Source organism: Geotrypetes seraphini, chromosome 17, assembly GCF_902459505.1.
Source record: "Geotrypetes seraphini chromosome 17, aGeoSer1.1, whole genome shotgun sequence".
NCBI lineage: Eukaryota > Metazoa > Chordata > Amphibia > Gymnophiona > Dermophiidae > Geotrypetes > Geotrypetes seraphini.
Window position 1 is genome coordinate 12321505 of NC_047100.1, and position 21594 is coordinate 12343098.

The 21594-nt window shown below is 44.6% G+C and overlaps 1 protein-coding gene and 1 long non-coding RNA gene across 7 annotated transcripts in view; one reads left to right on the forward strand and one right to left on the reverse strand.

The window, feature by feature from the left end:
• The window catches only part of SUSD3 (sushi domain containing 3), a 61313-nt gene extending 56020 nt beyond the window's left edge, over positions 1-5293 (reverse strand). For 3 of the 4 annotated variants that reach the window (XM_033926280.1, XM_033926277.1, XM_033926276.1), the window contains exon 1: positions 4946-5293. In XM_033926280.1, the coding sequence (XP_033782171.1) occupies positions 4946-5153 (208 nt within the window). In that variant the 5' untranslated portion in view covers positions 5154-5293. The remainder of the gene's footprint in view (positions 1-4945) is intronic. The other variant, XM_033926278.1, reaches the window with a different exon arrangement.
• The window catches only part of LOC117351239, a 166840-nt gene that overhangs the window by 114706 nt on the left and 30540 nt on the right, over positions 1-21594 (forward strand). The window contains exon 1 of one of the 3 annotated variants that reach the window (XR_004537361.1): positions 5410-5607. The exons of 1 other annotated variant lie outside the window; for it this stretch is intronic. This is a non-coding gene — a long non-coding RNA (uncharacterized LOC117351239). Of the gene's footprint in view, positions 1-5409; positions 5608-21594 lie in introns of those variants that run through there. One more of the 3 variants, XR_004537360.1, reaches the window with a different exon arrangement.

Genomic DNA, 21594 nt, shown 5'->3' on the forward strand with positions numbered 1-21594 from the left:
TTTCCTGGAATCCAACTACCCTTGGAAGTGATTGATTCTCTCTCCTCACAATGTGGACTTTAGTCATAGTCATTAGTGTGGAATTACTTTATAATTTTTATTATTTGTTTCCTGTTTTTGGATTGTTATATTTCCTTTCAGCTGTTGTTTATTTAACTTGTAAAAGCATAAATAAATTTAAAAAAAAACAATGTCAACTCATATAAGTTAACTCCCTACTGATCAAATCCTCAGTTGGCTCCGTCGTGAGATTTCATGCATTTATCGCATGAGCCACTATCTTCATCGGATCTTCCCTTTGTGGTCTTTTTATATATTTTTTTTTTATTAATTTTTTATTATTATTTTTTTAATCTTTTCCTAAAAGTAAAAGATTTAAAAAAATAATAATAAAAAGATCACAGAAGGGAAGATCCGATGAAGATAGTGGCTTATGCGATAAATGCATGAAATCTCACGACGGAGCCAACTGAGGATCTGTAAATAATGATTCCATGATAATCAGGACACAGAGTTAGATATACAAGGATATACCCTTTGTAGAAAGGAATGGAATAAAAAAGGATTTTAGTTGTTAAGAGACAAAATTAAAACCATTAAGGGGACATTTCTATAACCTAGGTGCTAACATTTATGCGTGTCTTATATGGGTAAATGTTTAGAATGGTATTGAGCTGGTGGTGGGTCTTTCTAAATGGGGATACTCCTTGAGACAGCTATTTTTCGAAATGTGAATTCATGTCATAGCCCCCGAACAGCTTGATGACTAAGATAAGTGATTTATGTCAAAAGTAAATAAAGTATGATTTAGGATTTTGGGCAGACCAATGAGGAGGCCTGCTACAGTAAACTTGAACTAAAATGAAATAATATGTTCCAGTGTAGCCATTGAGGTCTTGTTTATGAATAATTTATATGAATTATTCAAGAAAATGTTTTATGACTCGAAAGGGTCCAGAGAAGAGCGACTAAAATAGTTAAGGGGCTGGAGGAGTTGCCATACAGTGAGAGATTGGAGAAACTGGACCTCTTCTCCCTTGAAAAGAGGAGACTGAGAGAGGAGATGATCGAAACATTCAAGATAATGAAAGGAATGGACTTAGTTGATAAAAACAGGTTGTTCACCCTCTCCAAGGTAGAAAGAACGAGAGGGCACTCTCTAAAGTTAAAAGCGGATAGATTCCTTACAAACATAAGGAAGTTCTTCTTCACCCAGAGAGTAATAGAAAACTGGAACGCTCTGCCGGAGACTGTTATAGGGGAAAACACCCTCCAGGGATTGAAGACAAAGTTAGACAAGTTCCCGCTGAACCAGAACGTACGCAGGTAAGGCTAGCCTCAGTTAGGGCACTGGTCTTTGACCTAAGGGAAGCCGTGTGAGCGGACTGTTGGGCATGAGAAGTGAGAAGTGAAGTACAATTGAATTAGATTGGACTGTTGAATTATTTCACTTAAAATTATATTATATGCAAAAAGCCATTTTTGAAAAGTGAATGTTTGGAACGCTAGCATACGTTGCATGAGCACCTATGCTAACAAGCATACGAGGGCTGTTCAAAAAGTATCAGACCTTAATTTTTCTTGCTTAAACAAATAAAGCTAGGGAGGCTGTGGCTAGGTGCACATATTTAGGCGACCCTAATGGGCATGCTTTAATTTTTTCCTGCCTACAGAAGCCGTCCGTTGCTGGCAGACTGCCGATGAGTGAGGAGGAAGTGCAAGTGAGCGCCGTCCGATTTTCATTTTTGACAAAATGACAGAAAAAGTTGAACAACGCTACTTGCATTAAATTTTGTGTCAAAAGTTTTGCGATTCTCAAGTGGAAAAGATCCGCAAGATTCAACAGGCCTCCGGGGGATGAACCTCTGTCTCGATCGTCCTCCGATCCACGCATGCAAATGAGGGGGGAACGGCATTCAAATATAAGGCAGGAAGCGATTCGCTAACAAAAATAAGGAACCGCCGACTGGGCTGACCGATCCAAAATAGCAACGGCTCAGGTCTTTTCCGCCCTGCTCTCAGCCCCGTCTCCTGCTCTCTGTCCTGACTCTCCTGCCCTTCTCTGCAGCGCAAGCCCGTGGTTTTAAGCTGCCCTTTAAAACCACGGGCTGGCAATGCGCTTTTGCAGAATATATGAAAAAGGGAATTCTTCCGTTTTTATATATTCAGCAAAAACCTTTAACCCGCGTGGCAGGAAAGGCGTCGGAGAGCAGGGTGCTTTTGATGGGGCAGAGAGCAGGTTTCTTACGCAAGTGACTGGTCCTCACCGGTCGCTTGTTTTTTTTTTTTTTGATCGGCCAGCCAGTCGGTGTGCCAGAACAAAGTTTAGTGAATCGCATACTTTCTACTTTGCATACTGTTTCCCCTCATTTGCATGCAGTGATCGGTACACAGGTTAGGAAATTGGGTCGCAAAGGGGTCGCAAAGCTTAGTGAATCTAGCCCCTATGTTTTATAACATACAACTGCAAAAGGGTTAACACGGGAGGGATACGGGCATGTCAGGGGGCGTTACAACTATTCCTGCCAGTGAAGTAGAAAAAGGGGTGCGAGGGGGCAGTCTTTCTCGGGGCTCTTCCTCCCACTCTTCCCCCTGCCGCAGGCGTGCGCCCCTTCCCTGTACCTTTTTAACTTCAGTGCGAGCGGAGCCGGACTTGCGGCTCGTGTCGGCTTTGGTGCTTTCTCTGACATCCGGGAGGAAGTGATGTCAGGTAGAAAAAGCACAGGGAAGGGGCGCAGGCGGGCACACGCAGCTGGGGGGGGGGGGCGGGGAAGAGAGTGGGAGAAGACGCCACCACCCCAGGCGCCGGTCACCCTTGCAACGCCACTGATTCTTGCACACACTTTACAGAAGTTGCATGTACCATAGGCGTCAGACTAGGGGAGACCACAGGGGCCCTGGTCCCCCCCCCAAAAAAACAGGCAGTCAGAAGAGTCAGTTATGACTCCCCCACCCACCTCCTTCCAGCCGCTGTAATTTTGAATCTTTGGGCAGCCGCCGCGTGACCGCTGGGGCAGGCCTGCTCGTTGATGTGGCGCAGCGGTTGCCAGAAGATTTAGAATTGCAGCGACCAGGGAAGGCAGGTGGGAGAGCCGGTAGCTGGAGAGAGAGAGAGCGGTCGTGCCGAAAGATCCTGATGGGGCTAGGGCAGAGCCTTTGGGCCCTCCCCCAGATGAAAAAGCATTCCATGGCGCCAGCATTTACACCTGCCATAAGTGGTTGTGCTGAGAGTTTGGTACAGACCTACACTAGCGTATATGGGGCAGAGCTCTGTCGTTATAGAAAACCAGCTTAGTGCCCGGTTTGTTGTTTTTACACCTTTTAGCAACCTCTATAGAACTTACCCCTATGTGCAAAATATTATTCCAGCATTCAAATTGATGGGCACACGTGCAACTTACAATATTCTAGTCTAGTGCAGTGTTTTGCAACCTTTTTGTACCTACGGACCAGCAGAAATGGAGGAATTGTTTTGCGGACCGGCGGTTGAGGAGTGCTGGTGTGGACTCGGGTGCTACTGGACTGCCAAGGGAGACGGGGAGGGGCAGGGACTTTTCCTATTAGGAGGCTTCTCCTCAGCCTACCTAGGGGCTCGGGAGGTCGCGTCTCGCCCTCTGTTTTGTTGCTCCGGTTCTGTGCCGCGTGTTGCAGCAGCGGGACCTTCATTCCGTTGGGTCGGGTCCAGGAGTGGGGGGACCTTCCACTCCTTCCGGGGAGGACTGAGAGGACAGTGCAGGCCGGGGAGGCGGTGGCTTTCTGTGCATGCACAACCGATGCCTTCGGGCAGCATGGTCGGCAGACTCGCCACGTGGCGCCCGCTTCACGTGCCTCCAGCGGCCTTTGACCCAGAGTTGCCCATCGGCCACTGCACCAGGTTTGTGCGAGCTCCCCGTTGGCGGCCATGGCGCTGCCTGGTGGTGTTGGAGGACGGCTGCACTGGTGTTTTTGCCTGGGTGGTCCACGAGGCGTTTGCAATGAGCCACCTTTCTAAGTCGACGCTTGTAGGGGACGCTGGTCCTTCGTGGACCGGCGGTTGAAGAACACTGGTCTAGTGCACCGAATAGAGCTGCGGTTAGCACAGATCCAAATGTTCATGCATCTGCCACGATAGCGCTCGTTTTTTGCAGAAAGCCTATTGCCGCTCTATTGGTTCATGACAGTGGGGAGCACTTTTTTTTTAAAAATAGTTTGTGTTTCTGAGCTTCAGCCCTGCAGTCTAACACACAAGTTTCTATACTGGCAGCGAAGTGGGAACCTGCTCAGACAGGAGAAAACACATTGATATGACCCGGACATCAGCGGAGGAGTGGAATTTGAATCCAGTGCCTTATACTATATTTCAGAAGCCCCAGGTCTTCATTTAGGACTTTGGCATCTGTGGTCTGGGGAAGAAAAGTTACAAATTAAGCGAAAGAAATGCTGATGGCTCTGACTGGGATGTGAGCGTTAAGCTTGCTATACTGTAGAGGTGGTTGGTATGCCAAGGTTTAACCTTTAGAGCAGCTCCCCGGGTTAATTTTTTCTTAAGCCTGCAGAGCCCATCACACTTTTCAGTTTTATATTCCTCTGCCTAGCTGTCCGCAGCGGCCCTTTGCAAAGTGGGCTCTGGGGTGCATGTTCGTTTTAATACACAGTGTAAAGTTGACACCTTTCTTTCAGCATGTTTCTCATTAGCCTCTATTTTAAATGAAAAGAAATCCTGGCCAACACAATACCAAAACATGATACAGAGAGTAGACGTCGCTGACAGCAAGAACGCTATGAATACTGATACCGAGGGCATGGGGGGGGGGGGGGGGGAATGCCTCGCTTTTCTTTCATTTTATTTTTACTCTATTCAATAAATCAAATGCTTTTCGCGATCCATCTATACAGAAACATTTTGAGCAGGAGAGCCAGGAGCCTCCCAAATCAAAGGGCTTAGCCATCCTTCCCTGTTTCTTACCTGTCCGGTTGTGCCCGTGATTCCCATCCTCTGCGATTAGGACTGTCCTTGAGAGATCGAGTACTGAAGCCGTCGCTGTTTGCATGGTAGAAAGGAGACGGGATCGCCCTCCTTCCCAGGGAAAGCCACCGGGCTCCGGGCGCTTGCAGCAGGTGAGCAGGAAGCCTCTCCCGGGAGATTTAAGGCTCCATGGGGCGCTTTGCTGCATGCACAAGGCTAGAGGCGAACAGCCCACGTCCGCGCGGGTGGCACGAAACCTGCGACATCAAACGCCAGGAGCCAGCTTGAGGAGGGCAGGAGCATGGGCGACGCGTGATGCACCAGCCGGGGGGGGGGGCACAAGCAAGCAAGAGAGCGCGCGCGGGCGGACGGACGGCTGCAGCCCGCCAGGGGGCGCTCCCGCTTCCTCGTCCCTGGGCTGCCACCTGGGCGCTGCGCTTTGCGGAGGGCGGAGTTATGGTGAGTCCGAAAGGTGATGGCTTTTCAGCTGCTCTTGCGCTTTCGGTGGCCCGCGAGACACTGCCTCGAGCTGGCCGCGCGGCAGCCGGGAGGAGCCATTGGATTAAGGGCCAGTCGTCAGCCTCGCACTCTGGTCTCTGTGATATTTATCACCCCAACACCATCCCTCCAACCCTTTGCAGGGCTACATTTTGGATTTATAGGTACTTGGAGGACCTCAGGGGAAAAAAAAATAAAAATTGTTAATGTCTTATTAAAGAAATGACCATTTTTTCATGAGGTAAAACTCTTTATAGTTTATAAATCTTTCCTTTTGGCTAAGGGCTCCTTTTATCAAGCCGCGCTAGCGGGGGTTAGCGCGTGGGACATTTTGTCACGCGCTAACCCCCGCGGCCGGCTAAAAAACTAACGCCTACTCAATGCAGGCTAGCACGGCAGGTGGTTTAACGCGCGGTATTACGCACGTTAAACCCCCTACCGCAGCTTGATAAAAGGACCCCTAAGTCTTACTAATAATATTATAATTTACAGCTAAAGAAACTATTTTATTTTACTTTTTGGCTATGATAAACATACCGAGGACCTCAAAATAGCACCTGGTGGGCCGCATGTGGACCCCGGGCTGCGAGTTTGAGACCACTTCAATTGGATATTAATCATATTTTGGGAGTTACATCTATATCATTGCAGTAATCAAGATTTCATTTTTCTGTTTCCAGGTTTCCCTCTTGATTCTTACATTTTGGTCGTTTTACTTTTGTTCAGCTGTTAACACAAAGGTCCCCAGCAAGTACTAATGCATGCTTACTGCAGCAAAAAAAGGGGCTTATTGCAGGGCACGCTCAGCTAGGGTTACCATATGGCTCCAGAAAAAGGAGGACAGATTAAGACATTCGGGGTTTAGCTCCATTGAAAGTAAAGGAAGGAAGTAGGACCAATTGAGACATCTGGGTTTTAGTTCCATTGAAAGCAATAGAAGCAGTGACATAGTGGGGGGGGGGGGCGAGGGGGGTGGTCCGCCCCGGGTGCCATCTTAGGGCTAGATTCACAAAGCAAACCGATCATGTACCGATCGGTTTATGACCCCTTAGCGACCCCGTCCCGATTCGCGTACCTCTCTGCCGGCCATCCTCCGATCCGCGCATGCAAACGAGGGCAACGGCATGAAAAGTAGGCAGGGACGCGAGTCACTAAACAAAACCCTGCAACACCGACTGGGTTGGCCGATCCAAAAAAAAAAAAAAAATCGACTGCCCCGAACACGCTACCTACCTTCCTCCCTTCCGTGCACTGCAAGCCAGTGGTTTTTATGTATAACAATTTTTATTGAAATAATAAAATAATCAGAATAGGATAATACAAAAATACAATAAGAATCACAATAATATTTCATACAAATTTAAATCACTCTTTCAAATTTAATTTCCATATGAATTAATTCAATCTTATCTACACCCCCCTTAATTCCATCCCCTACCCACTATCTTCCCCTAAATGAAATCCCTCACCCTGGATGAAAGTTGACAAAAATAAAGAATTAAAATAAATAAGTGGAATATAATTAGTAAACCTAATTTTCATAATAAATCATTGATAACCAAACTTCGTATTTTTGGTGAAAGATTCTGAATATAAGGATCCCAAACCTCCATAAAAAGACGCGTTTTTTTTGGGCGAACCTCGAACCTTCCAACTCTCAAATAAAAATAAGCGATGTAATTCATTCCTCCAATGCCAAAGACTTGGAGATTCTTTCTGCAACCAAAATTGCATAATACATTTATGCCCAATCATACAGGCTTTCAAAAATAAAAGACATTTTAGTTGGCCAAAACCCCCCCAAGCTGATGCTTTACCAAAGATTATTCCCCTAGGACAACCCACTATCGAATTACCCCATAAAGAACCCAAAAATAATAGGATGGCAGACCAAAATGAGTTGATCAAAGGACACAACCAAAAAGCATGAGATAATGTGCCAGGATCTTTATTACATTTAATACAAATTGGGGTATCTATTAAATTTGCATGAAAAGCTTGAATTTGGGAAAAATAAGCCCTATGCAAAATTCTATAAGTACATTCTCTCCAAACATACCCTTTTATAATCTTTGGTAGTCTATTAATAGATTGAGTAAAATCAAGAAGAGAAATCTGAATTCCCAACTCCTCATTCCAATTTTGTAGAATTTTATCATATGTAACATATTCCACCACCACTTGTGTAATAAAGAAACTGAAATAAGCAGGTTAAAACCACGGGCTCCAATGAAACGATCGCCTATTTAAAAAAAAAAAAAAAAATCTATGCCGAATACATCTCTCAATATATATATTTTGAAGGACTGATAAACATGTATTAGAAGTTAATATGGTAAATTTAAATGTAATGACTGTTTTACTGTATTATATTATTATGTATTTATTGCATTTCTTCAATAAAATGTTATAAATAAAAAAAAAAAAAAATCTATGCTGGCCCTGAGGTCCAGCACATGCGCAGAACATCTACAGATGGTCTGTGCGGATTGCACAACAGCGATCCATGTAGGCAGATGGGGGCATTCCTCCGATCGCCCCCATCTGCATATTTTTCCTTTCAGAATTCGTCGGACCGGCCCGGATCAGGCCCGATCGGGCAGGTTGATGAATCTAGCCCTTAATCAGGGTGCCAGCGCCACTCCTCCCCCTGCCGCACGCAAGCCCCTTCCATTCCCTCTCACCTTTTTAACTTCAGAGCGAGCAGCCTCCAACGTGCTGCCCGTGTCAGCTTTGGCGCGCTCTCTGACCTCATTTCCGGGACAAGTGCCCAAGACGTGACATCAAAGAGGATGGCAAAGCCGACGCGGGCAGTACATCGGTGGCTGCTCACGCCAAAGTTAAAACAGTCTGGGGAAGGGGCGGGCGCACGTGTGCGGCAAGGGGGGCGAGGAAGGGGCACCGCCCCCCCCCTCCCCGGGTGCCTCTCACCCTCGCTATGCCACTGAATGGAAGTGAAACCCGGATGTCTCAATCCATCCTCCTTTTTCTGGGGCCATATGGTAACCCTACACTCAGGCATCCTGCTGTAGTTTTGGGATCGGTGTGCGCTGCCCACTGCTGTAAAAAAATAGAATTTATTTTTAGTACTGGGGGGGGTGGAGATTAGGCATGTTCTGGGTTAATCAGCACAATTACGTTGCTGCACGCTAACCCTTTGGGGCTCCTTTTACAAAGGCGCGCTAGCGGTGTAACCCGCGTAATACCACGCGCTAAACCGCCGGCCGTGCTAGCCGCTGCCGCCTCCTCTTGAGCAGGCGGTAGTTTTTTAGGCCAGCGCGGGGGTTAGTGCGTGATGAAAAGTCACACGCGTTAACCCCGCTAGCGCGGCTTGATAAAAGGAGCCCTTAGTGTGGTTAGCGTGTGAACCCTTACTACGTACAAAATAGGTGGTGGTAGGGGGTCGGTCGCTAATGACCACACTATTATTATTATTATTAGTGTAGTTAGCTCATCTGGTGGGTTTTGTTTTGTTTTAGGTGCAGCTTATTTGTGTATTATGTTTAATGTAAAATTTACAACATATCAGAGGTAGCTATCTCAGATTTGAGATTTAGCAAGAGAATTACTTTTTTCCTCCTCTTGTAGAGTGAGGTGAAGTTTTGGATTTCTCAAGAGTTGTGGGTTCAAATCCCACGCTTCTCCTTGTGACCCTGGGCAACTCACTTAATCCCCCTCCCCCATTGCCTCAGGTACATTAGAAAGATTGTGAGCCCACTGGGACAGAGAGGGGAAAAATGCTTGAGTTCTTGAATAAATTCATGTAAACTGCTCCTCTGAGAAACAGCATAGAAAATTGAATAAATAGTGTGAAAAGCTTCAGCCTCTGATAACCAGAGCTGGTATTGTGACATCATAATGCCTCATTCCACCAATACCTAAGAGCCAACCTCCTCAGTGATGTCACAATGGCTTGATTGCCTCTTACTTGGCTCACTTTTGCAACATGTTGTTTTCCAGAATGGCGCACTGCTTCCTCTGCCGGCGGTCCTGCCCCTTCTCAGAGCCCTGTGCTGCGCTGCTTCCTCTTCAGGCGGTCCCGCCCTTTCTCTGACGTCAGAGAAAGGGCGGGACCGCCGGAAGAAAAAGCAGCGCAGCAGGGCTCAGAGAAGGGGTGGGACCGCCGGCAGAGGAAACAGCTGGGCTCGCTGGCATCCGGAAACAAGGTAGACAGCTTCTCCATGGGGGAGGGGGGGAGGCTGTGGGGGTGCGAGCGGTCCTTCGGGTGGGGGTGCGAGTGGTCCTTCCGGGTGGGGGTGCGAGCAGTCCTTCAGGGTGGGGGTGCGGGTGCATGCGAGCGGTCTTTCGGGGTGGGGGTGCTGCGGGGGGGTGAATCGGACGTCGGGGGGGACATCAGGCTTTCAGGGTAGGGACAGGACTTCAAGGGGGAAAGGAGAGTTGGGGCGGGCAAAAAGAGAGTCGGGGCAGACGAAAGGAGAGTTGGGCAGCATGCGCGGTATACGGGTGTGCGCGGTATATAAAAATTTCTGTACATAAATTTGTGTTTTTCGCGTGCTATACCCGTGTGCGCGTTTTACACGGGTGCGCGTTATCTACGTGAAAATATGGTATATCTATATGTTTTGCAAGCTCTACGGCTAGCTCAAAATGCTGCAGCGCGTTTGATAGTGCTTTGGTAATATGATCGTATCACTCCGATACTGCATGAGCTTTATTGGTTACCTATTGATATGCAGGTGGAGTTTTAAAGTTCTCTGTTTGAGCTTTAAAGTGCTTCAGTCTAATTGTCCATTGAGTGCTCGTGCTTTGTTGCAGTGGCATCATCCGTCGCGTGAGTTGTGTTCCTCAGATAAATTGTTCTTGGAAGTTCCTTCACGGGCGGTGATGCGTTTGCTGAGTAATGCTGAGTCAATGCTTTCAGTCCGGGGTCCAATGCTTTGGAATGCTCTTCCGTTATTTCTGCGCCAATCTAATGTGCTCTTACATTTTAGGAAGGGGGGTGAAGACTTTGCTCTATGAGTGTTTTTTTTTTTGGGGGGGGGGGAAAGTCTGAAGATGTTTGACTTTTGTTTCATTTATGATGCTGATTTGCATTTATTGATGATGTTTTTTTGCTGCCATTTTTGAAAATGCTGTTTTTGTATTTATATTGTGTTTGTTTTATTGTGTATGTTTTTATTGGTCCTCACCTAGATTTGTGGATAGGCGGGTTATAAATTATTTTAAATCAATCTTTGTACCACATTCTTGACCAAAAAATTCATCCAAGTCTGAAACGTCCAGAACAAGACCTTTTGGACGTGGGAGGGCACTGCTGTGAAGTTCACAAAATGGATGCCACATAAACATCTCACCACAACTCCCTTATAGGTCATGATAAGCCCCCCCCCCCAACCCACTATACCCACCTGTCTACAACCCCAATAGCCCTTATGGCTGTAGGTGGCACACATATGGCAGTAGAGAAGAGTTTGGGGGGGGGGGGTTTGATGGGCTCCCATTTTCCACCATTGATGTAGTGTTTAGAGTGGCTCACAGCGTCAGTTAACCCGCTTCAATGGCCCCTCGGCTGCGTAGAGAACAGTGCTGGATCTTTGCTCTACAAACTTGTGTACCCATTGGACTAAATAGCTGTGTGGAATGGAGAGCGTGTTTTTGATTTTCGTTTTTCTATTTTGTGATTGCATTTTTCTTTTTTTGACAATGTAATCCATTGGGAGTTTTTTTTTTTTTTTTTAAATGCTATGACGTCATCGTGTCTTGCACGTGTTGACGCTAAGAGCTTTAAGTCAAGGAGAACACCGAGGGGCAATTTTATAACAGGAGATGAAGCGGGTTAACTGACGCTGTGATCTGGGCCATTTTTTTGGTATTTTGTTTTTTTTTTGCTGTTTGGAATTAATGTTTTTTAATACAAACCGTCTTTTTCTTTTTGTTTGCAGCAATTCCTTGATGAAGGGACTGTGATAATTAAGAACTGTGATAATTAATAATGTATTTCCACTTATCTTGGGGTTTGTGACCAAGGATGTGTCTGCTGGTCTCAAAGTTGGTATTGTGAGACTGGCTTGTCTATATGGGAAGTTTTTTTGTTACCCCTATTAAACACTTAAGTCTTTTCTCCATTTTGATGTATGGATATTTGTTTGGGGATATATAATTTTTGGACATCCTTTCTTGGTTAGGAGTGTTTCTGTAGATTCTAAAGTTGGACATCTAAATTGTCCTACCTAAGTGATCTAGGTGCTTAAAATAAGAGGCTTAATTGGCATTAATAATGGTACTGAATATTCCTTTATCTTTTCCTATATTTTTCTGTTGTAAATGTACCATGTCTCCCCTTTTAGTGGGCTTAAAAAGGAATTATGTATGATTGAGTATGTATTTTGTTTAGAGATACCTTTTTTACCTTTATATTATTGGATAATGTATTATTCAAATTATAATAAAAATTTACTGAACAAAAAAGAAAAAAAAAATTTCATATACTCTAACTGTACTAATCAGTACAGAGAAAATCCTCTAATTATATGCTAAGTATATGCTGGATGTTAAAAAATCCGAGATCGAGATAACAACAAAAAAAAATGATAAGAAGGGACCTATAGATACGATGATGGTTCCCATTTGATCCCGTTGTGGCTCCAATGCAGGAGATTGGTCACTGAACACTTATGAAAAATAACAATAATAATTTTTTATATATGTTTATATATAAATAAAACTAATTAGAGGATTTTCTCTGTACTGATTAGTACGGTTAGAGTATGTAAATTAAAATCAAATTATTAATACAGAGATTTGGAAAAATAACTTGAAGAAAATGGTAATTAATTTTGATTAGGTTTATTTACTTACTGGCAATATATATTTTATACTCCTAATTGTTTACAGTATAAATATCCTTTAACATCAATTTTCTAAGGAACCCTGAAGAAGGTATGAAGTGTCGAAACATGAACCGTGTTGATCATACCTTATTTCATTTGGGTCTGTTTATATTGTCTGCCAAATACATTTGTTCTCATCCAGATTTCTGGTCCCACATTTTTTTTTTGTTTTGTTTGTTTCCCTATTTGTGTGGGGCATGTTGTCTTTGTTATTGTGTTTGGTTTTGATAAACTTGTGTGCACAATTTTATGCTTAGCATGCAAAGTTGCTTGCATGAGTTACAGGACAGTGTCAGTTGTGTGCACAACTTTGTGTACTGAATAAAAAATGGTGCATGCCAGTGGCGTACCTAGGGTATGTGATACCTGGGGGCTGATCATTTTTTTAACACTCCCCATATAAAAATATTTTTAGTAACTCTCCTGCTCCCCCCCCCCCCTTGGTATACCACTGCCTGAGGAAGGGAATTTTGGTCTCTAAAAGTTAGAAAAAAAATGTATTAAAATTAGTCAAATGAAAAGATTACCTTATTTCCATTTTCTATTTATAAATTTTTATCAATACAGCGACAGTACTACTTTATCTTTTTTCTACCTTTTGTCATCTTTGGTTTCTGCTTTCATCATCATCTTCTCTTCACTCTTCTATCCAGCATCCACTCTCTTTCTCTGTCCCTTCCATTTTTCTCTTTCTGACTTCACTCCCTCTCCCATGATCTGGCATTTCTCTCTTCTCATTTCCTTCCCTTCTTCCCACCCCAACTCACCCCATGGTCTGGCATCTGCTTCCCTTCCCCCATGCCCTGGGATCTCTCACCTCTCTTCTCCTTCCATCTCTCCTTCTCCCTCCATGCTCTAGCATCTTCTTTCTTTCTCTTCCATCCTTCCTGATGGTCTAGTATCTCAGTCTCCTTCCTTTGCTTCCCCCATGCACTGGCATCTCTCTCCTTCCCTTCCATCTATCCCTCCCCCTCCATACTTTGGCATCTCCTCTCCTTCCTTTTCTTCCCTTCCTGATGGTCTGGCATCTCTGTCTCCTTCCCTTCCTTCCCTCATGCCCTGACATCTTTCTTATCTCCTTCCATCTCTCCCTTCCCCTCCATGCTCTGGTATTGCCTCTCTTTGCTTTTCCTCCCTCCTTTTTCCCTAGTCTGGCATCTCCTTTCCTTTCTTCCTTCCTTCCCCTCTCTCCCTCCCTTCCCTATGGTCTGTCATTTCTCTTGTCTCTCCCTTCCCTGGTCTTCCTTCTCCCTCCCTCCCTCTCACCCCCCAGTCAGCAGCACAGCATTCAAAACTCATTGCACTTGCTGGCGTTGGGCCAGGACCCACCTATTTCCCGTTTCCACAAAGGCAGGACCTGGCAGAGAGGAAGGGCCAGCAGAGCAGCATAGCTATATTGCCAGAAGAAGTTCCTGGAGTCAGACTATGACGCTGGCCCTCGCTCAGACCACCCTCTTATGGGCTGCATCTGGGGCAGATCATCCCCCTCCCTTGATATGCCTCTGGTGCTTGCAAGTTCATAGAATTGGGATTTTTGTGGCCAGTCAGGGCCTATGATTGCAAGGTTTCAGAAGGATCTCTGGTGCATGGACCCTGCCTCAGGGCCATCAGTGCAATGATGTACATGTACGATTGTGTGAGAAATTAGTAAGAAAATCCCTCGGTAGTTTCAAATATAAGGTCATGATAACAGATTCTAGTCCTGGCTCTGACTGAGCTGGTAATACCAAGGAAAAAGGGGAAAAGCATAAAAAAGAAACATAATTGAAATGATGGCTACAGACACGTATCCCTGCTGTGTGCAGGTGTAAACTTTTTTAAAGCATCTGTGAATAAACCCCATGGGGGAGTGCTGGTGGGGATTTTTAATGCCTTTGCACCTGTTATATGCTGTAGAAAACCTTTTTTGCATAGAAGTTATTTTTGGTGTGCATTGGATTTTTTTTTTTTTTTTTTGCAGCTCTATCATGCAAGAGAGAACATGATTGACAATGAAGATATAGAAATGCTGAGTGTGTCTGTTTACTGTTATAGACATTAGATCACTGAATACTTTTGAAATTGCTAACCAAGTGCTAAGTGGAGGTACTTCCAGATTTAGGTTTCATGCTTATCACAACACAGTTTCACAGAAGGGGACCAAGAGTTTTTAGAGTTCAATCTGTTTATTAAATTTTAGAATAATAATATACAGGAACATCACAGAACATATACAGCTCAGGAAGTCATTGAAATCGTTAACATAGATCAGGAAAATTGTCTATAATCTCATAAATTGAAATACAAATATTTACTGGAAATCAATTTTTATGTAACAGAGAAAAAACACTACAAAACAGGCACAGGTGGTCTAGAGAATATACAACTCCCCCAACTCACTCCCCATTCCTTCCCCAGCCCATCCCCCTACCAAAACCAGCTCCCCCCAAAAAAAAAAAATGGGGGGGGGGGAGCAACACTATGCAAGGCTAATAACAGGCAAAACCTCAAGTCTACACCATTGGAGAGGCCTAGACAGTATAGGCCAAAATACCGTACAAACAGAGCCCTGTACTCTGATGAGCCCTGAGAAGAAATGCAAGGCCTCTCCCCTCCCCAACACCCCACACACAAAAAAAAAACCAACCCAAAGGAGGTCCATAGCCGGGGAGGGGCAATCCCGAGCCCCCACACCCACCGCTAATTACTAGTATCCTGGGGAGGGAGGTTGTCACTTAATTGGATCGATTTTGCTTAAGCTGAAAAGGGAATGAGAACCATAAATTTTATTATTTTTGGAAGGGCTTTCTGGGACCCTTTTATCAAGCTGTGTTATTTAAATGGTACATAGGTGTTTATTTAATTTTCGGTAGTTGCTATTATTATTATTCTACTATTCAACCCTCTGCCATCATGCCCTGCTCTTCCTCCACCCGACAACTTCCCATCACCCATGAGCTGCTTCTCCATGGGCGACCAACACGGGCCATCCAGCCCCTCGTTATAATCGCCCATCGAGACCAGCTTTCGGGCTCTTTTTTTTAATTATTATTCTACCAACTAATAAGTGGCCATATTGTTCTGAAGACTGGTCAGTTTATTGTAATTGAAATGTTTCTGTTCTGTTATAATTCACTGTGTCCAATGTGTTGGTTAAATAGTGAGATGCAAATTTATGATTTAAACAAAGTTTTGTTTCTTTTCCTACCTTTTTCCTCTAACTCTCACCTTTTGCTCAAAGATTTAGTTCTGGTAGTCTAATGAGTCCTGGCTTTTAAACATTTGATTTACAATTTAGCTTGATTTAAAAACCAATTCAGATTCCTTTATTTATGGTATCTTCACTTCGACTCAGCTCCTTTATTTATATATCTATATAGGAGCTCACGGAGATGGGGAGAGAGCTCACAGGGATAGGGTGGGGATAAGGACAAAGCTTGCAGGAATGGTGCCAAACTTTGTCCCCCACGTCATTCTCTAGGTGACACTTTCACTAATATAAATATCATAAAATATATTACATTTTCTAATCATCAAAGGACTTGATAGCAAAATATTTTCTAATCTAATCAGGATTACTTAAATCACACTTCTCCAGAATAGGTACAAGACGATTTACCATATAAGAGGCCCTTGCAACACGATGGGGAAAAGTTACATCACATCGAAGATAGAACTGTCATAAAAGGGAGAGAGTTACATTGTTGCAAGAGGAGAAGCAGTCACAATGCATAAAGGAGGAGGCCTAAGTAACAACAATAGGGTCATTCCACGACCACATCAGTAATATAGTCAAAACTTGCTTCTTCAAATTACGGTTGATTCGCTCAATTTCTAAGTTTCTCGAGCCAAAATCCATTAAAATATTAATTCATTCTCTGGTTATAACCAAAATTGATTATTGTAATTCTATTCTACTTAACATTGCACAAAAAGAAAAAGGAAGGCTCCAACTAATTCAAAATACGGCTGTTAAACTTATCTATAACGCCAAAAAATTTGATCATGTCACGCCCTTAATGATAGACTCTCATTGGCTCCCCATCAGCCACCGCATTACCTTCAAAATCTTACTTTTAGTTTATAAATCTTTAATTTTTAACGAACCTCAATTTATCACCAGAATGTTAATCCCTTGTAACACCTCTCGGTCTCTACGTTCGACATCACAAAACCTCCTAACCGTTCCTTCTCTAAAAATTATAGGCACCAGAAGACAAGATATGTTTTCAGTTATGGCCCCACAACTGTGGAACTCATTACCACTGTACATTAGAGAAGAAAAAGTTCTTACCTCATTTAAAAAACTCCTAAAAACTTATCTTTTTAATGACGCTTTTAATCTTTCTTCTTCCGACCTATAACCAGTTGCTTTAAGTCCCGAAAATTTTTTACCCTTCCTTTCGTTTTTCCCCTTTTTGTTTTTTTTTTCTCTTTAACAAAGAATTGTAACTTTTCCCTCCTACCCACCCGACTCATTTAGATTTGTAAGTCAGAAATTACTTTGTTAGTCTTCGTTTTTCTGTTTCTTATGAAGTTGTACATCGCTTAGCAAACTGAATAAGCGATTCATCAAATATTAATAAAAACTTGAAAAACTTGAAGTAGGGGGAGGAAGAACTCCTACAATAGGGAGAAGTCTCAGAACGGGAAGGGGTAAAACGCGGACCTCGCGGATCTAAAACCGCACGTCCTTAAAAAGCTGAGGTCCGTGCCCCTTTCTGGCTCCGATAGACCTCGATGGCAATTGAGCTCTGACGGATCCATCAGATCCGCTAATGAGGCTCGCGCGGAGGAGGATGCACGCAAATGCGAGGCGCACATGAGGCTCCTGCCCCGACACAGCAACTTTCACCGCGGAACCCTCGCTGCGTCACCAGCGCGGGGGGAAGGGGCGGGAATCGACTGCCGCCGCTTAAGGTGGATCGGAAAATTTTCATCCGCCTCGCTTTTCTAGGGCTTCCCCCAACCCCCAGTCCATGAAATCTGCCCAAGCCGAGGGAACCGCTTCCGTTACCTGCTCCGAGCCACCCGATCTCTGCCCCGACTGGGGGCGCCGATGCGCGTGCTTATTATCGTTACCCGCCACTCTTGATTCTCTTTCCCCCTGGCACTGCACTGCAGCCCCTGCTCTCCCAGGTTCCCAGCCTCAGAAGGGCTCGCGCTGAATTCGATCTAAGGAGTGGGAAGAAATGGAGCAGATAATGACAGCTAGCAGGATGTTAGCAAGCAAGAACCAGAGCGTGGGTGCTCATTTTTTTAAGTCTGGGTATCTTTATGGAATTTAAATGCAAAAAAAAAAACAAAACAAAACAAAAGGGTGAAAACATACCTAATACAGAAGATAAACAAGGACTCATGAAAACCCTAGGATAATGTGGATACATTACAGCCATGAGGAATATACGAAGGGCATGTGAGACGGATCCGTCAGAGCTCAATTGTCATCGAGGTCTGTCAGAGCCAGAAAGGGGCATGGACCTCAGCTTTTTAAGGATGTGCGGTTTTAGATCTGTGAGGTCCGCGTTTTACCCCTTCCCTCTCAGAACTGTGGAGAGCGCTTACATTATCAAGAGAGGTTGCCGAGTTAAATGAATTTATCACATAGTTAAGTTTGTGTTTTTTCCCCCAATCTTTTCCTGAAGGCGAGGTAGTTCTGTTCGGTCCTTATGAGTGTTGGAAGGGTGTTCCAGGTTCTCGCCAACGACGTTCGTGAAGAGGGCAACGAATATCTGCTTGCGTTTCCCTCCTTTGGGAGGTGGGGGGATTGATCGGCTGGTGGGTGTTGTTTATCCTGATTGAGAAGAAGAGGGAGGTGGAGAATAGGTGCTCTTCTCTGGTGAATGGGCGGGCAGTGCAGGAAAGTTTAAACAGGATCTGGGCATTTACCGGTGGCCAGTGAAGCTCGTGGTTGTGTGCAGAGATGTAGTCATACTTCTTTTAGGTCAAAAATGAGCTGTGCTAGGACTAACATCTGTACTAGAATTGCAAAGTGGTTCCTAGAAGAGAGAGGTCTGATCAGCTGTAGTTGCTTTAAGCTGTACACTTCCCCCTCCCCATTCGCGGTTCCTGCACTCGCGGTTTCATATAATCGCAATTTTTTCTGGGGAGGGGGAAAATAAAAAAAAACAGTGTTAATATAAAAAAAATCCATCTTTTTTTCCTCCCTGCCGCCTTCCCGGCCTTACCTGGTGGTCTAAGAGGGCTTTCGGGGCAGGAGCGATCTTCCTACGCTCCTGCCCCGTGCAGATCGCCATGAGGAAATGGCTGCTGGGAGTTCCCGTAGTCTCTCGAGACTACGTCGGGAACTCCCTACAGCCATTTCCTGATGCCACGTTTAACAAGAAATTTTAGGGCTCCTTTTACCAAAAATGGTCCTGAAGGAGCTTCACCGATGAACAAAAGCAAAGGAGAGTCAAAGTTTGCCAAGACCTTTTAGAGAGGCAAGAAAATGTTTCGGACAGTGTTATCACTGGTGATGATGACAAAAACAACCCCCAAATTATTTTAGATACCACAATCCAAAGTAAAAATGCAAAACCAGAAGTGGATCTTGTTAATTGCCAAAAAATCATAAAAATAGTAAGGATGAGAATTATATATTTTTATAATAATTTTTTTTTAAATTCTTTATTGATTTTCTAAACTTCAACAGTGCAATACACAAATCTATATCATATAAGTTAATAAAAGCACATTCAACTTATAAATATGCATAACCAACCATTTTCTCCTACCCAATGATTATTCAATAAAACACAGAAACATAGACTATCCCAATAACCGTACCCTATTCAGATTAAAAATATCATCCCACCCTCCTCCCACCCTAGGTGGACATACTCAAAAGTCAAATTAGGACAATAGCCACCCCCCCCCTTTCCTTGATGTGTACTAAAATAAATGAAAACTGACTCATAATCAAAGACCTACTATAGTGAGGTAATATATGATGTCAACGGCCCCTAAACCAGCTTAAATAAATTACTGTGCCCCAAACTATCGGCATTCATTTTTTCATATCTTTAGCTGGAGCACAAATTTGCCCACCAGAAAGGAAAATTTAGGCGGTCATAGTTCTTCCAATTTCGGGTTACCATCTGCATGACTATCCCAGTCATGATAAGGAAAAGGTGGAATTTATAATAATAACTTAATAATAATAATAACTTTATTTTTTCTATACCGCCATAATCTTGCGACTTCTAGGCAGTTCACAATGAAGAAAAGCTGTATAGTCAGCGAATTACAGTGTATAACTAGATAAGATGTCACTGAGCGGTCAGTGATTACAAGGTGCAAGTTGGTTAGAAGAAAAATATACATTGGATTACAGTATAAGATTTAACTTTTTACATATAACAGCAGGATCTGGATAGTCTCTGTTGCTACCCATCACCACCCCTAAATAAAACCCAACACACTTTATTATGGTATATAGCCGCAGCTCTTTATTAAATCCACCATAACAATAAATTAACATGAATAACTTAACCTCATAAACATATTGACCCTCTATTGACAAACAACATCAGCAAGCTCCTCCCGAGCTACCCCCATGTAACCATTAACCTTTGCCCCCGACCCCGCCACAAACAGCAAGCGTCCGAGGGGTTGCATGACCCTCATGCCCCTTTAACCCGGGTCACCTGACCCCAAGGCACGGCTCCCAGCCGGCCCCCCCGCTCATCGCCGGATGAGCCCCAGCACCCAGTAGCTCGGGAGACCCGCCTCCCCGAGCCACCAAGGCCACCACCGAGGGAGGGTGGGAGGGAGAAAAACCGCCCTGGAGGACCTGAAACAACTGAGTCCTCCAGGGTCCCGATTTATTCATTCCCTCTGCCCGCCCCTCTACCTCGACTTCACCCTATCCTAGCCCTGTCTTTAGGCGGTAACCCCTCCCCTATTCCTTCTGATAAGTTTCCCTAACTAACGGTCCTCTCCCCCCCCCCCCCCCCACTTGCCTCACGGGCAACACGAGGCCTCCCAGCCCCGTGTTACCATACGCCCGTCGAGACAAGCTCTCGGGCTCCTTCTTACATTGAAAATGCTCGGACCCCAGAGAGTAGCTGAGTACAATTGTGAAGAGGACATTGTAGCATATGGAGAATATAGGGTACCTATAATGAGGAAGAAAGAGTTTGGGATGAGGGGGTTTAACATGTAATAATGATCCATAGGGGGTTTAACGATCCATAGGGGGTTTAACATGGGTTCATAGACATAATCGCGGAAGACAAAGGCACGCGCCGAAGAAAATTACTGTTTTTAGGGGCTCCGACGGGGTTTTTGTTGGGGAGCCCCCCCCCCCACTTTACTTAATACAGATTGCGGCGGCGTTGTGGGGGGTTGTAACCCCCCACATTTTACTGGAAACTTAACTTTTTCCCTAAAAACAGGGAAAAAGTGAAGTTTTCAGTAAAATGTGGGGGGTTACAACCCCCCAAACCCCCCCACAATGCCCCCCATCGGAGCGCCTAAAAACAGTCATTTTCTTCGGCGCGTGCCTCCACACTGCACTCAATTGTCTGCGCGCGCCTTTGTCCCGGCACGCTTTTGACCTGACATCTTAGCATGTAATAACATTCCACATATGACCGCCTCATATGTCAGTGGAATTGATGATTTCAATATGCTGTTAGTCGTACCCCAGATTGACCTCCAAAAGTTAAGTGTCGGAGGACAATAGGACAACGGATCATCCAGTGTCCCCATGTCCAGATGACAATGCCAGCATCTATGAGATTTAGAACTGTCTAACTGTAATGCATCAGATAGGCTGCTGATGTATTGCAGAGCTGCAGTTTGCACATTTAAAGTTTTATGGAGATGGCAGAGAACCAATGATTAGAACATGGTTGTTTTGGCTTAATAGCTATTCCAGCTGACCTGCATACATCAGCAACCTATCTGAGATCCTTCCTCCAAAACTCTTGGGGCCGATTTATTATAAAGATTTATCATGATGAAACATGTGTGTACTAATATGACCCTGAAACAAAGGGCTCCTTTTATCAAGGCGCGCTACGGGGGTTAGTGCGTCGGGCATTTCATCACGTGTTAACCCCCGTGGCAGCCTAAAACCTTAACGCCTCGTCAGTGGAGGCGTTAGGTACTAGCGCGGCAGGCATACCGCGCGTTAAACCGCTACCGCGCCTTTGTAAAAGGGCCCCAAAGTGTCAAAGTGCACAATGGAAGTCAGCCAATTCGCCAAGACCAAAAAAAGTTCTGCCGGCCCAAAATTAGAGAATGACACGGTGACAGAATTCATCACCGTTCCCGTCCCCGCGGATAACCGCGGGAAACCATCTTCATGTCGTT